Source organism: Vulpes vulpes, chromosome 5, assembly GCF_048418805.1.
Source record: "Vulpes vulpes isolate BD-2025 chromosome 5, VulVul3, whole genome shotgun sequence".
NCBI lineage: Eukaryota > Metazoa > Chordata > Mammalia > Carnivora > Canidae > Vulpes > Vulpes vulpes.
This window is the reverse complement of record NC_132784.1, coordinates 54,575,001-54,591,893: the sequence shown is the minus strand read 5'-3', so window position 1 is coordinate 54,591,893 and position 16,893 is coordinate 54,575,001. Positions and strand designations below refer to the sequence as shown.

The 16,893-nt window shown below is 36.1% G+C and overlaps 1 protein-coding gene across 2 annotated transcripts in view; it reads right to left on the bottom strand.

The window, feature by feature from the left end:
- The window catches only part of ZNF407 (zinc finger protein 407), a 446,836-nt gene that overhangs the window by 160,687 nt on the left and 269,256 nt on the right, over window positions 1-16,893 (bottom strand). For both annotated transcript variants that reach the window (XM_025997752.2, XM_025997753.2), the window contains exons 6-7: window positions 14,005-14,088; window positions 4,317-4,437 (exon numbers count right to left, since the gene is read on the bottom strand). In XM_025997752.2, the coding sequence (XP_025853537.2) occupies window positions 4,317-4,437; window positions 14,005-14,088 (205 nt within the window). The remainder of the gene's footprint in view (window positions 1-4,316; window positions 4,438-14,004; window positions 14,089-16,893) is intronic.

Below are 16,893 nucleotides of genomic sequence, written 5' to 3'. Positions count from 1 at the left end.
TGGAAGCCAATTAGAAGATGAGTTTCATATAAAAGAAAGCCTGATTGTAGCCATCGATTTTGTTGTGAGAGCCAGTGTCACCAGTGAAACAGAAAGCAGTGTGATATTAATAAATTTTATGGGGAAATAAGGATTTACATTTTTAGAAAAGGTACTTACTATAACATTTTAAAGGTTTTCTATTTTGTAACACAGAAGTGACAATATATAACAAAGGGGAATAAAAATATAGAAAAATATGGGACTGTTTCCATTTTAATGTAGAAACAAATCTAAAGAATTTGTTACACAGATAATATGGCAAGACAGTGTGCTATGAATCTAAATTTATGCTTTGAAATTATAATGAATAATAATTAATGGTGAAAAAGTTATGGAGTAATGATGGAATATACTGATTTGTAATGGATTAGACTTTTGGATATTTTAGACAGCAGAAGTTTAGGAAAGGGGTACATGTTTACATCTGAATAGAATGAGATGTCATTGCCTAAATTAATAATGCAAACTTGAAAAATAGCCTGAGGTTCAAAAGACCAATTATAAAATTCTTTTGTAAACAAATCTATATTCACATTTTTCATGAATAATTATAACTACAAGTATCTCTTCACTAATGTTCAACTTATAAAATGAAAAATATATTTCCAAGTGTAACTTAAGTAATACTTCAGGTTCTTCAGGTTCTAATGATGGTAACTTACCTGCAAATAAGTGTTAATAATGACAAACACAGGAATACCCTACAGGAGTAATTTTTATATATCTATATTAAGAACAAATAAAAATCTAAATAGGAAAAAAGTTATTTAAATATTTTAAGCAATAAAATATTATAGAAAGATATTAATAAAGCAAATACAATCACCTCTTCTTCAGAAATACGTGACCATCTTATGGATATTTTTATTCTATGGAAATCGTACATACTCAAATTTATTTATCCAGAGAAAAAGCTTTTTCCTTGTTGCTGTAAGGTAGATATGGTAAGCATTTTCTTCTTATTACACTATGCAACCAAGATAAACATTGTAAACTTCTCTGTTCATTTTTAAATTTTTTGCTCATCAACAAGAAAACAAAGAGAGCTGTTATAAACTCCACATATCATTCATAGTTCATAACATCACTATTCATAGATTTGCAAAGTTTTGTATTCCTAAGCAACATTAACTTGTCTTTTGTTCAACAGTGAAAGCAGACCTAACCATATGTTCACAGAATGATAAAACTGTCATAGGAACAAACTATTCAAACTATTGATCGTCTGTAATAACCAAATTTTTAGAAAGTTTTAAATGAAAATAAAACCAACCTTTTTATCAAGAATTTCAAACATTTCAAAAGGAAATTTGATAGACATCATTATATTTACGTGTCCTGAGTATTAATTCATAGGACAATGACAATATTCCTAGAAAACACAATCTCCTTTTACCCATAGTGGCTGACAGAGGAATCACAGGGATGGAATCCAGCTAGCTCAGATGCACTTCTCAATGGAAGTGATGCTATGTCAGGGAGATAGCATCATATGAGACAGGTAATACAACCTTAACCTCAGCACAAATGTAATACAATTTCATACCAGGAAAATCTGAAATATTTTGAAATATTTATGCATACAAAGACATAAAAGCCATAAATCATACTTCTAGGAACTTTAAAAAGAATCATGGATATGCACAAAGATTTCAGAATAAGCATTTTTCAAATGAAAATAGCTAAAAATGGCCCAAATGTTTAAAAACTTCATAAAATGACTACTGTTTACAATCTAACTTGAAGACATACAAGTATCAGAATTACATTGTAGACGAGTAGTCTTCAAATGAGGTATCTGAAACTCTAAAGTATTGTCAGTGACCATCTAACAAATGATCATTGATTTAATGCATTTTTAACAACCTCAAAACTAGGGGAAAAACACCCTTAAGGGCATGTGTCATAAATAAATTTCAACACACTGAAGACCTTCAGGACACTGAAGCTCTTGCACCACCTCAATGAACACGATCTTGAAATCACAAAGCGAAGTAACACCTGTAACCATCCAAGGGGACAATCTGAGATGAGAGGAAACCCAGGGCTCTGGCATCTCGGTCAGGGCATGCTCCTCCTCTAATATGAGCGATGGTCCCATAAGGCTGCTACTCTCATCACTCATATTTTATGAGAGGTTAAGAATTTCAGTGCAGGCAGCCCGGGTGGCGGAGCGATTTAGCGCCGCCTGCAGCCTGGGGTGTGATCCTGGAGACCCGGGATCGAGTCCCACATTGGGCTCCCTGCATGGAGCCTGCTTCTCCCTCTGCTTGTGTCTCTGCCTGCCTCTCTCTCTCTCTCTCTCTCTCTGCCTCTGAATAAATTTAAAAAAAGAAAAGAATTTCAGTGCACACTGGGTTGGCTCCTCCAGAGCCTGAGCTCTCAACTACACCCTCCTGCTTACTCCAGAATGAGGACATGGACCGGATGCCGGCGCTAACCCAACAGCCGCTCTGATCAATAACTCCCTTGTCTGAAAATGCTCTGCTTGTCAGGACAGTATTATATGATATTTCTTAATATTACAAGTAAATATAGATATTAACTAATAAATCCACTTATAAGTGGTAAAAACCACTTTTATCTATTTTATAAAGAGGTCTGGACATGATCTTGCTTGAAATAATAGTTCTGCTACTTAATATAACAGTTTGAAAACCATAGTTATATGAGATTAAGAAAACAGAAAGGTAGCTACAAATTTGTTAAGTATGAAAACTAAAATTTATAAGAAACAAAAAAATCCTCCAGAACCACAACTCAAATCTAAAGCATACAAGACACTGAAAGGACATAATCCTGAGCTAAAAGAGATAATTAAAGGAAATTTTTACAATTTTTCTAATTGCTTTTCTGCATTTTACAGAGAAGGCAACTATACAGTATGACCACTTTAATAAGGAAAAGAACATTAAAAATGTTTATTTTTTAAAGAATAACACCTTAAAATGTGTACGTCTACCTCTAATTGGATCGCCATTTTACCAAATTTCTAAGAAACACCAATCTATTGCTAAGCAAAGACAGAACTCATAAAATGTTGAATGAATGAATAATTAATGAATGAAATATATCTGTAATATCTCTGTACTATTAAATGACCTTTAACATAAAACTTAATGCAATAATGAGGATAATAATAGAGATTATGGCAATATATTTACTGAATGCATAGGCTACATCCACAGGAATACAGAAATGTCTTTTTTAACAAATGCTTCAGGCTTAAGGTATATATATCTATATATCTATAGATATATCTCCTACCATTTAACAAAAGCAGGCTGCATTGAAAGAACCACTCTCAATGTTTCTGTGTCATCATGTGTAATGGGGGCTCTGAGATCCTCAGCTCCAGATGGAGAAGGCCCTCAACACAGTGATTCAGGCTGCACAGAGTGGCTGATGAAGCTCCTAAGACAGATGTCATCTGGCTGCCTGCAAACTGTGGTGTCCAACAAACTACCTAATGTGCTCTGAACTCACTCTCACGGGCTTCAGGTATAGTGTGATCTGGCTGAAACCTCCATTTCTCATTTTATTTTTCACTCTGCACTCACCACACATATATCATCATATAGTAAAACAGGATTACTTACCATTGCCTGACTACATCTCATACTTCTGGCACCTATGCTTTGCTGCGGCTGCAAGGTAACTGTTCAGTGTGGCAGACATCACTTAGCCACCGAGGACCTCAGCACCTGTGATCTCTAGGACATTGTCAGCCCAAAAATGCTACAGCACACCATTACCTCCTGCACCCATATTTCTTTGAAATTTACTCATCTTTTAAACCCTGGTTGACATGGTGTCTCCTCTAGGAGGATGCCTCTGTCCTGGCCTTCTTCTTTCCTGACTGAAATCTGTATTATAATTATTTAGAGATACTATAAGTCACCTATTATGCTACAATACCCCTGAAGGCAGGATACATTTCTTGCATTGTCTTATCCTTGATGAGATGCCACATACATGGAAATAACTGATTAAATGGAAAAGTCACTTAATTTGGCAAGAAAAAAATAAAATCACTTGAAATTCAGGTGTACAAAAGATTATAAAACCTAAATGTTAAGATTATAAAAAATGGAGAACTTTACAATTTAAAATAGTCACTAAAATATGATAGTGACATAAACTCCCAATCAACCTAGTAAGGGAATCCTGCTTTACACTGTGCTAATTGGTTGTTGATCAAAAAACGATTCTTTCACTGTGAATCTACCGTGGTGACCTACGGTGATGCTACCTGCCTACTAATGAACCCTTACCTGTAGTCACACCATGGGCACCTGTAAGGCTTTTCTCCCGTGTGCACTCGCTTGTGCCGAGTCAGATGAGACTGGGTTGTGGAGGCAAAGTTACACTCATCACATTTGAAAGGTTTTTCTCCTGCAAAATATAAAGCAATGCTGCACATGAATAATTATAAAAATTAGAAATGAAGGGCTAAACCTGTTACTGACAATTAAAAAGAAACTTATTTCCATAAAAATTTAAGAATATAGTCCAGTAGACCACTCACATTTAGGACACTTGAATATTCATTCCCAGAGTGACAAAGAAGATACCACTGATTTTCATTTCTATATTTAAATGGAAGCAAGGTAGACATTGTGTAGCTCAAATGTAACTTACACAAACAGAAATTTAAATTACAGCGTGGTCTAGTACTGCATTTGGAGTCTTTTAACAAACTATGTTACACTACAGCCATTATAAAAATCTCCCTGAGGACAAAATCATGAAAAAGCATGTAACAGAGATATTCTTTGAATATACAGCATAAAATCTTAAATATGAAAAAATAAAGCTATAAATTGATACCAATTAAAAAACTATTAGAGGTAAGGAAAAATTACAGTTCACTAAAGTTGAGTAAGAGGTAACCATAGAAAAATGCCTCGAAGAAACATGTACAATTTTATAGTATTCCCTCATGTAGATATAACAACCACTCTATCTCCATATGCATTTTACTCATCAGTTAGTTCAAGAGCTTACATGCCACTCATGGCTAGTCCCTTGACGGATACCTTTCTTTGCATTAACCACCCCTCCTCCATACATATGCATCCAAAGAAATCATCAAATCTTCATTTTTAATTGTAGTAGTCACATTGGCTGGTAAGCATGTGAAATATGGCTATTTAAAAAACTGTCATGGGGGAATCCCTGGGTTTCTCAGTGGTTTAACGCCTGCCTTCGGCCCAGGGCGTGATCCTGGAGTCCTGGGATCAAGTCCCACAGCCGGCTCCCTGCATGGAGTCTGCTTCTCTCTCTGCCTGTGTCTCTGCCTCTCTCTCTGTGTCTTTCATGAATAAATAAATAAAATCTTTAAAAAAAAAACTGTCATGGGATTTACCTAGAGAAAAAATGTTTAAGTCTGTATAGAGTAGCTCGGGAATGTGAATCTACTTTTTGAAGGATACATTTGGTCAGATCTAAATATAAATCACAAATTTGACATAATTTAGCCTCTGAATTGAGATTTGCTAGAAGTGTAAAATGTACTCTAAATTTCAAGATCCTAGAACAAAAAAAATAAAATATCACTAATAAAGTTATATTGATTTAATGTTGAAATGATAGTAATTTGATATATTTGGTTAACTATTATTTTTTGGAGTTTCAAGTTTTTATTTCAATTCCAGTTGGTTAACATATAGTGTAATACATAGCTTCAGGAGTAGAATTTAGGGATTTATCACTTACATATAACACCCAGTGCTCATCACAACAAGTGCTCTTCTCAACGCCCATCACCAATTTCCCCCACCTCCTCTCCAGGAACCTTGTTTTTTCTCTAGAGTTAAGAGTCTGTTTTATGGTTTGCCCCTCTCTCTTGTTTTCCCCATGTTCATCTGTTTTGCTTCTTAAATTCCACCCATAAGTGAAATCATATGGTATTTGTCTTTCTCTGACTTATTTCACTTAGCATAATACATTCTAGTGCCATCCATGTCATTGCAAATGGCAAGATTTCATTTTTTTAATGTCTGAGTAATAGTCCATTCTATATATAGACCACATGTTCTTTATCCTTTCATCTGCCAATGGACATTTTAGGCTCTTTTCATAATTTGGCTACTGTTGATAATGCAGCTATGAATATCATGGTGCATGTGTTCCTTCATATCAGCATTTTTGTTTCCTTTGGGTAAATATCTAGTAGTGTAATTGCTAGATCACAGGGGAGTTCTATTTTTCATTTTTTAGTAACCTCCATACTGTTCTCCACAGTGGCTGCACCACAGTTTGCATTCCCACCAACAGTGTAAGAGGAGTCCCCTTCTCCACATCCTCACCAACATCTGTTGTTTCCTGTGTTGTTAATTTTAGCCATTCTGACAGGTGTGAGATGGTATCTCATTATAGTTTCGATTTGTATTTCCCTGATGATGAATGATGCTGACCATCTTTTCATGTGTCTGTTAGCCATCTGGATGTCTTCTCTGGAAAAATGTTTATTCATGTCTTCTGAATTTGTATGGAACCACAGAAGACCCCAAAGAGCCAAAGCCACCTTGAAAAAGAAAAGCAAACCTGGAGGCATCACAATTCTGGACTCTGAGTCATATTACAGAGCTGCAGTGATCAAGACAGTATAGTACTGGCAGAGAAACAGACACAGATCAATGGAGAAGAACAGAAAACCTAGAAATGGACCCAAGACTACATGGTCCACTAATCTTCGACAAAGCAGGAAAGAATCTCTAATGGAAAAAAGTGTCTTCAACAAATGGTGCTGGGAAAACTGGACAGCTCCACGCAAAAGAATGGAACTGGACCACTTTCTTGCACCACACACACAAAAAATAAATTCAAAATGGATCAAAGACCTAAATGTGAGACAGGAAAGCATCAAAATCCTAGAGGAGAACACAGGCAATAACCTCTTTGCCATTGACTGTAACAACTTCTTACTAAATATTCTCTGGAGGAAAGAAAAACAAAATTATTGGGACTTTATTAAAGTAAAATGCTTCTGTACAGTGATGAAACACTCAACGAAATTATAGGGCAACCTTTGGGACGGGAGAAGGTATCTGCAAATGGCATATCTGGTAGAGGGTTAGTATCCAAAATGTATACAGAAATTGTAAAACTTAACACACACCCCAAAAACAATCCAGGTAAAAAAATGGGCAGGAGACATGAAGAGACATTTGATTAACTGTTTAAAAAATCAATTCACCTGTTACCTTTTTTTTAATATGGTTGCCAGGAAACTTAAAATGACAGGTGTAGCTCACATGATATTTCTGTTGGACAGCAATGAACTACAGAAAGCTTTACAACTATCTCCTCCCCAAAGTGATTTATAATATACAATAATACTCTTCTCAGCAAACATTCTTTCTGATAAATTTTACATACAGAGTAATTTTACATGTGTTCAATAATTCTACTTGCCACTTAGTTCTGACTTTTTAAAAAATAATTTCATAAGTATATTGACTTATGTAGAAAACAAAAGATGAACTACTTGGTATAAAATTCCCTACATCGATTCAGCTAGCAACAAAATAATATCTGTCCTGAAAATCAGAATGTTTAGAACCTTGTCCTCCTTTCTTTCTGTCTACTTATATGGCCTTATCCGTGACTGCAGTAACAGCTGAATGCATACACATCTCATCTGATGGGCATTCTACCCACTACCTGCAGCCTAGGGTGGCAGTCAGAAGAAGCTAGATGTACTTCAATCCCAAGCCAAGTTTTACCATTTTTCACTCCCTACCTGTCCACCCCCTGGACAAGATCAGACAAAAACCACCAAACAAGCAGGACAATTATGAGGATTAGAGAAGACAAAGCAAGTGTAAGGTACTTATCAGGGTGTCAAATGCCTAGCTGCTTTGTCACCCTTTTGATAGGAGTGCTTAAACACTGGTAAATGCACATGCCTTCTCACAAAGATGATAGTGGACACCAATGGTCCCCATCAAGCTCTCCTAACCAGTAAAAAGGCAAACCTTCTTTTTTTAAAAACTTTTTAAATACAAAACAATTGTGTAGTTTTACTTAGTGAACTTAACACAGAGGTATTATTTAATAGATTCCATAAGGAAATATTTGATTTATTATTGCAAAAAGAAGACCACACACAAAACAGAGTAAAATCTTGGGAGTTGAGAGACATTTTTATACGTTTCAGCCATTTGTTCCTCAGAAAATCTCATCTATAACAGCCCAATCGAGTGGTCACCTAGGGTCAGTTTGAATAACTCTTTTTTCTCAGTTTCTAAACTTCTGGTCATGTCACTTAAGTTGGTATAGACAACTCAACTATACTTAACTGACTTAAACAAAAACCCAGTTTCATGATAATGGTGGGTTTTGCTTTTGTTTGAGAGACAGTATATGACCTAAATCTTGCATAAGGCTGAAGAAAATGGCTCTACCTCTTCAAATTTGAGGCAGAAATACGCTATATAATAAAAATATAAACACCTGCATGGAAGTATAACTGAAAACTTCCACATTCATTATAAGAACTGAATTGCTCATTATATTCAATGCAGAGTATTTTTACTGCACATCAATGTCAAAGACCAGTTCCCCTGGACAACAGAAACACAAGTGATGCACGGTATCGGGAAAAAACCGTATGTATTATTGTTTCATGGACCAGACATATGTAGACTGACCATACAAGGCAGAATGAAACTAGCACCACAATCAAGACAATGAAACAGCCATTGATCCCAAAGGTTCCTTATACACCTTTGTCTCTGGCTCATCCCATCCTCAGACAAATGCTCATTTACCTGCTGTCATTATTAAATGCTAATGTAGTTAGCATTTTCTAGAGATTTTTATACGTGGAAACACACATTGTGTACTCTCTTGTCTGACTTCGTCTCAGCATTATTTTGTGACTCAGTCATGCTGCTCCACATGTAAATACTTGTTTTTACTGCTGAGTAGTAGAGTAGCATTCCATGATATGAATGTACCACAGTTTATCCATTCACCCACTGAAGGATTTTTTAGTTGTTTGCATTTTGGGGTGTTTAAAAGCTGCTATAAATCTTCATGTGCAAGTCTTTGCTTGGATGTGTATCTCCTTTTCTCTTAGGTAAATATCTTAGAGTGGGTTGGCTGGGTCATTTGGTAGGTGCATATTAACTTTGTAAGAAACTGCCAAACTGTTTTCCAAAGTGGCCTGACAATGTTACATTCCTACCAGTGGTGTAGGAAAGTTCTCACTGCTCCAAATCATCACCAATGATCAATGCTTTAAATTTGTATTTTCCTAATGATGTTGAGAATCATTTCATATGTTTATTTGACACACACTTACATTCTTTAGTGAAGTGTCTGTTCAAATCATTCAACCCCTTAATTGGTTGTTTTCTTATGTTTATGTTTTGAGACTTCTTTATATATTACAAATACAAATCCTTAATAAGATTTGTGATTTACACATTTTTCCCCCAGTCATTGGTTTGTCTTTGCATTCTCTTCATAGTGTCTTTCACAGAGGAGTAGTTAAGTAATGTATATTTACTTTTTCAGTTTATAATTTTTCAGGTTATGATTTTTTTAAAATTATGAATCAGGCTTTTGATGCAGTATCTAAGAACTTTTTGATAATCTATGATCACAAAGATTTTTCTCCTAAATTTCCTTTTAGAATTTATATAGTTCTAAGTTTTACATTTAGATCAGAATGGTTTTGAGTTAATGTTATACATGGTATGTTATACAGAGCAATGTTCGTTTTTACTGCAGACAGCCTGTTGTTCCAGCACTATAAAGTTACATTGTACTGCCTTTGTTCTTTGTCAAAAATCCATTGACTATATAGATGTAGGTCTGCTCTGTAATTTCTGTTCATTGCACTGACAGATTTGTCTTCCTTGATGCCAATACCAGAATGACTTGATTACTGTAGCCTTATAGTAAGTCATGAAGTGAGGTTTGTTCATCATCCTCAAAGTTGACTATTTCAGATTGTTGCATTTCCATATGAATTTTAAAATCAGCTTGTCAGTTTCTTAACAACAATGAGAAGCTTGATGGGATCTGAGTCTTTTGGGTCCATGAACATGGTATATCATCCTATTTAGGTTCTTTAATTTCTCTGGGAATTTCTCTTGGCAGTATTTTGCAGTTTCTACTGTAGGAGTTTTGCATATCCTTTGTTAGATTTCTCTCTAAATATTGTACCTTGGTCATAAACAACTGACAAATGTAGGCATAGATCTATTCAGTTCCACTGATATTTCTGTGTATCTTTATGCCAATACAATATGGTCATGACTATTGTAGCTATATAATAATAAATAAGTCAAGTTAGGTGGTATAAATCTTCCACTCTTAACATAATGAATCTAAGTGGTCAAACAATATAAAGATTTTTTTCATTAATCAAATAGACAAATATATTCTGATGTCTCCTTATTCTGTTCAACCTAGTGTTTAAAAATGTGTGGCACCATAACTCACTGCTAACTTGTTTCTACTATTAGCCTTGGGGTAGACACCTTTGTCTATTTTTCATGGATTTTGCAGGAATCTGAGGGGGCAAAAGGTGACATTATGGACTCATTGTCTGAGCTAGCAGTATAAATGAAAGGTCATCTAAGCTCTCAAAGTTAATTTTCTTCATTTGGAGGTTTATCATAAGCACTTAAAAAAAAGGTTAACGTAGCTTATTTCATCAAAATTTTTATGACATTTTATGTGACACAATTGAAACTTACAAACAACACTTTTAAAGAATAATGTCATGTATATTCCCTATAATTCTAATAATTTGAGGTTCATATTGAGCTAACATTATATTGCAATGAGCTATAAGTTATCATTTCATACATGACAACACTGTAGATTAAATTGTGTAACACTAAGAAATTTTGAATTTTCTACAGGCTGACAGAGAAAAAATATAATGCTACTAAAATATGCTACATAAAATCTTCTTCTGTAATCACTAAAGGAAGGAAGGCTCAAGAATGTCTAGGTTCTTGGAAATGGAAGAACTTTATGTCAATTTATACAAACTACAGTTTAATCAAACTTGTACATAATAGTTAACTTGTAAGTCATTAATTTTGTTACATGCCCGATGCTACCATTCAAGTATGTTAATTGGTATATTTTTTTCATCCACAAATGAGAATTTCTTCAGGAAAATATACTTCAGAAATATGGAAGTAGTTTTTTTGTTTGTTAGCCTCAGTACATAGCCAAAGAAGTAAACTCACTTTCTGGGTTTTCAAATTTGAAAACAAAACAAAACAAAACAAAAACAAGAACAAAACTACAAATTTTAAATAAGAATTCCAGTTTGCTAATATTTCTTAATGCTTGAAATCAGATAAGTACTGTATGAAGAGGTGCACTTGTTAAGGAGTGATCAAAATGATTTAATGCACTGGGAACAGTCCTTCTGAATCCTTTGTCATTCTAAAGCCAGTAAGATGAGTAAAGCTATGAGTAAGGCATTAGCTACTCTTGAACAGTGCTGTAAGTCAGTAGGGCTACCTGTCTACGCTCTCCGCAAAAAAGCAGAACAAAGGCAAATTTCCTTCCCTCCTGTTTCCCCTTATGTGACACAACAGTTCATATTAAATTGTGTTGTCCTTTCTGAACAATAGTCTTGGCCCAAGTAACCATTAAGGAATGTTCTGCATCTTAGGTAGCTCTGATAGAAGAGTCAAAGAAAGTCAGAAGGGGAACAGCAGAACGGCTATGGATATAGAGCAGTGCCCTTTGTGTGTCAACAATCTGTCAAAAGGGCTGCACACTTCTCATGGAAACTCACACTTCGCATTCCTTTGGGCAGGCTGGTGGTTATTAAGCTGGCCAAGACTCTTCAACTACACGTGAGGATTTGCTCCTGTGCCCTTGAATCAAGGGTCTCTGACAGGTGATAAAAGTAAATCTTGGAATGGAAGATGTTTCGTGTCAGCCCCCTAGACAGTCTGTATTGCAGTAGGGAATTATTTACGCCATTTGGAACACTTTTGATACCTATCCCTTCCCAAGCTGATTGTAATTTGCGTGGGCACTCTGGTAAAAAGGTAAACCATGTCAAAGAGGAATACATCAGAGAAATATAGATTTCAAATGCACCATACAATTCTGGCCTTGGGAAAAAAAAAAAAAAACAAACTTATATGTTGCTTAAATATTACAAATCCAGCCTAAAAGCTAAGAATCTAGACTGAGTTGTACTAAGCTGCTTGGTTGAAGCAAACAGTCTTAAGAACAGACTTCAGTATTAAAGAATCATGTTTGATTTGTGCCACAGAGGCAGATAAATGCCACAAAGACAGATGCCTCTGTCTGTGAGACATTGTCCTATATGGTATAAAGTTAATAGCAAAGTAATAAGGAGCCTCTGGACCTGACATAAAATATAAAGTTGTGCCTGCTCGACACAGGCTTCATGATCGATCACCTGTAAGTGCCTGTGATCACAGTGCGACTGTCCTCCCTGCAGGGGGAAGACAGAGCTCTGCCACACTGGCAACAGTGGCACATGGGAGGCTCTGCTGGTCCCTAGGTGGCCACTGGGTGTGACCGGGTGAGCAGCAGTGACCACAGCAGGAACATCTTGGGCACCGATAAATGGAAAACAGTAAGAATAAAGCACCCCATGTGAGCACACCGTACCACACACATGCTTCCAACTTGTCCAAGACAGCGGCCGAGGGGGACCGCCATCCACCAGGTCTCTCCTGCAATCTCTTACACTGACTTCTTAAGCCCCTGGGTTAAAGGCCTGTGGCCACAGGTTGCTATTATAAATTTAAAGTAGACTTTCACGTTTATAGAATAAAGTGTATGTTTCCAACATCATGTTAAACACCGGAAATTTCTCTTCACTTGATAATAACTCTCATCCCATTTGGAGATGTGAAAGAAGTGACTGGTATTTGTTTTTATTAATCTTACAAATTTTATAATGAGCATGAGAGCAACCTATGGCTAACCGTTAAATATAACATCTCAAGATTTGAATTGTCCCACAAACAACGTATTTCATGTATCTTCATTTCATGCCACTTTGAGTGTGACTGCCAAACAACCACTGTCACGGTCCCCAAGGAAAAGACCAACATTTTATGACAGATTGTGTTACCACATGACTTATCATTTAAACCAGGTCACTTTTGATAATAAAATAGTTCTGTTAATAATTAGAAGGACAATGCCATTAACAGCACTGTCCCGGGCACATATAATTTACAATTATAAACATAATTACTTATAAGACTGAGTAGTTAATTAATTTTAATGAATATTTAAAACTTTTTATTCTTAAGAGTTCCTGACAGATGCACCTATTTTATTTTGTTGAGCCATAAAGAATGCATGTCTTTAACACGGATGTCTTTCATGTCGCTATCTACTGACGTTGCTACCTGTTCTCATGAGCAAGAACAGAAAACAGTGAGAACCTAAACTACCTAAAACTACTGGTCCCAACTCGCAGAGGGACTGCCACTAGATGGTCAAGTGGTTAGGTGGGCCAAGAAGTGGCCGGAAAGGGAGGCCTATGGGTAAGCCAGCCGGTCACCCGCTGAAGAGGCAGAGGTGGGTAAGAAAGTGGCTGGGAGACACTGAGGGGCAAGGGTGCAGCCGAGAGTAACCTGGATCTCCAGCCTCACCCACCAGGTCTGTGGCAAAGTCTGCGCAGCCAAGAGGGAGCTTGGGGTTCTCCTCTTTGCAGGCCAGCTCTTTCCCCTCCTATGTAACATGAATTTACAGAGGACACCCGATCCATGAAACATGCAACAGGCCAACTTTTTAAACATATAAAAATAGGTGAATCCAAATCTTAGGTTATTCAAACAGAACTTTCAGTAGACCCTCCAGGACAGGGATTTTACAAACACTGACAAGACAGGCCATGGAGGGCCCAGAATGGACAGCGGGGCATCTGCCCAGGCCGGCTGTGGCCTGCTGGGCAGGCGGGGGCCAGGTGGCCATACTGACCTGTGTGCTGGCGGCGGTGCTTGGTGAGGGCGTGCCGTGTCCCGCCGGCAAAGCCGCAGAGGTCACACAGAAATGACTTCTCGCCTGTTGCAACAATAAACAGATGAGGGACTGCGGAGGTCACAGATCATTAAAACATATCTATCAAGGCTTTCAGGGTTACTAATTCCTCCAATCAAATGTTTCCATGTAAATATGTCAAATGGGAATGAAATTACCACTGCGGTTTATTGACTGTGATAAAATCTGAAAAGCACCACTGAACATAATTACATACTTGTCAGACCCATAAAAATTAGCTTTATTATCAATGGAATGGTTTTGTACAACTTCATTTCTGGTAGATGTCTTCCAGATGGGGCTGCTTTATGCACTTGAACAGTTTTTATGCATATCCTGATTTTTTACAATTCCCATACATCTGGCCTTTCTGAGCTGAGTAAAGATTGCTTGGAATAGTTAATATACAGTATCTAGGATTCTGCTTAAATAAAGCATATTGAATTTTCCAACAACTGAAGGATACTGAATTGGTTTTACCTGATTCTATCAGGTTCTTCTTTAATAACTTCCTACTTAATAATATGAATTAAGAGGTTTCCTTGAACACACTAAAGATCCCAAGTAACAATAAAACCTACATTACTCAGTAACAATTCAGTGCTGTTTATGTTTCTCAAACTTTCACAGCCTAAGAAAGCAAGTCTAGGGATTGCTAAAGATATTGTACAAAAACATCAATTATTCATCTTTAATGATAATTCTGGACTGAAAACCTCTGCAACACTTAGAGACAGATTTGGCAGAGTTAGTATTTGTTAAAAGTGTGTAAATACTCATTTTATTTTAGCATCTTTACACAAGTGAACATTTTCCCCTACAGTTTATAAATGCAATCTATCTTTTTTCCGGCAGCATATTTAGGCAGGAAGTGCTGCCAAGCTGGGCAGTTTATCCCACAAGGCTCAAAGGGAAGGGCAAAAGAGAATAAAAATTCTAACCATAGAGAGATACAATGAAATTACAAAATACTTTTCCAAAACTAAAATAAATCATTTATATCTATCCTTATGTATTTTACTCATCGAGATGTTTAATGCAACAAGTTTTTCAAGGGTTTTGCCCAAGTCGGCTGGCTTTGTTCTAAAACATTTTGGCATCTCATAACAAAAATTTAGCTTGATGTGTTTGGAAAATGGTGGTTGCCTTTTTAAAGTTAGAAAAGAATAGTAAGGGAATCCCTGGGTGGATCAGTGGTTTGGAGCCTGCCTTTGCCCCAGGGCGTGATCCTGGAGTCCCAAGATCAAGTTCCACATCAGGCTGCCTGCATGGAGCCTGCTTCTCCCTCTGCCTGTGTCTCTGCCTCTCTCTCTCTCTCTCTCTCTCTCTAATAAATAAATAAATAAATAAATAAATAAATAAATAAATAAACATCTTTAAAAAAAAACAAAAAGAAAAGAATAGTAAATAAAGGCAGAACAGCTTCAGTAACCAAAGAGTCTCCTCTGTAATTGAGAGCATTAGCTTTTTCATTTAGATGAACACATATTAATAAAGAGTTTTAAACCAAATTATGTTTAATCTCATTTCCCAATGGAATGTGAAAATGTAAATTGTTATCGTTTATAAAATAAAGATGAATTTAAATATTTTTCCTATCTTTGCTTTCCCATTTTGGGGTTAAGTCTGTCCCTTGGCATCATCATCTCAAGATTAAAAAAAAAATAGAGTAGATGGCTATGAAGAATAAAGTTTAATTATAATCACTCATTTAATTATTTAATCAATGTGGAATATAAATCTTTCCAACTAGCCGCATTATCAATTAAATAACACTGAAAGTAGACTTTTAAAAAGTCCCATAAGATAATTTGCTCGTTAATATTAACATACTACTCTATGTTGAGGCAAAATCATTCTCTGCGATGTATTCACCAGCATGGTGTGGTGGGCATTAACCCCCTGTGTGCATGTAGGAGTACATATGTGTCAGGGCACAGCCGTGCACACCTGAACATATTCATGTGTGTGGTGCGGCAGTGGAACGCTGGTGCTGTGCACCAGTAAAACCAGTAAAACCTCTAATGAGGAAACAGTACTCTTATTCCTTTCAGATGCAAGAAAACTATGATCCCTTTCTCCCATTTATGCACTTATTTGTGGTCAACCTACATCTTTCCTGTAACATAAAACCAGAAAAATCCTCATGAGATATGTGTCCTTTATAAAGGCAAATCTGCTGTATGTTTAGATTATTATTATTCCCTTTCCTATTTTAAGATATTATTAGGCACAAAGACAAAATTATTAATTTTCAATGTGATTCAATTTTCTAGATACATTAGTGACCTTGATTTTTTTGAAGTGTAGAATTTTATTTAGGATGCTAGCCTGCAATGTAGTGTATGTCATATTTACCTTGGTGGCTTGATTTGTTTTTCATTCTAAATTCAATTTTACTTGCTTTTTTTTTTTTTTTTTTTTTGAGGGGGTAGAGGCATTAGGGTCAGGTAGTAGATATCAGACTATTTTTTCAAAACAAAATTTTTTTTAAAAAAACTAAATGTAATATTACACTCAATAAATGGGGTTCATTTAACGTGCCATATTTATATGATAGCAGAAATCTAATAGGAGACTTTTCTAAACAACTTGAATTAGTTTCAAGTGTGCCATTTTGCATTCAAATGTAGAAAGACACGGAAACCAATCCTTTATTTTCTATTAGAAAACAGCCACTGTCCCCTATCTCTCATTATGGTGCAGACTACAAGACCTAACAACAAAAATCCATATTATTGATCCAGGCAAGTCTCCACAATTATTCTTTAGAAGGAAACGCCGACGATAAATTACATCTGCACTGGCTTTTCATCTGCTGTTCGATAT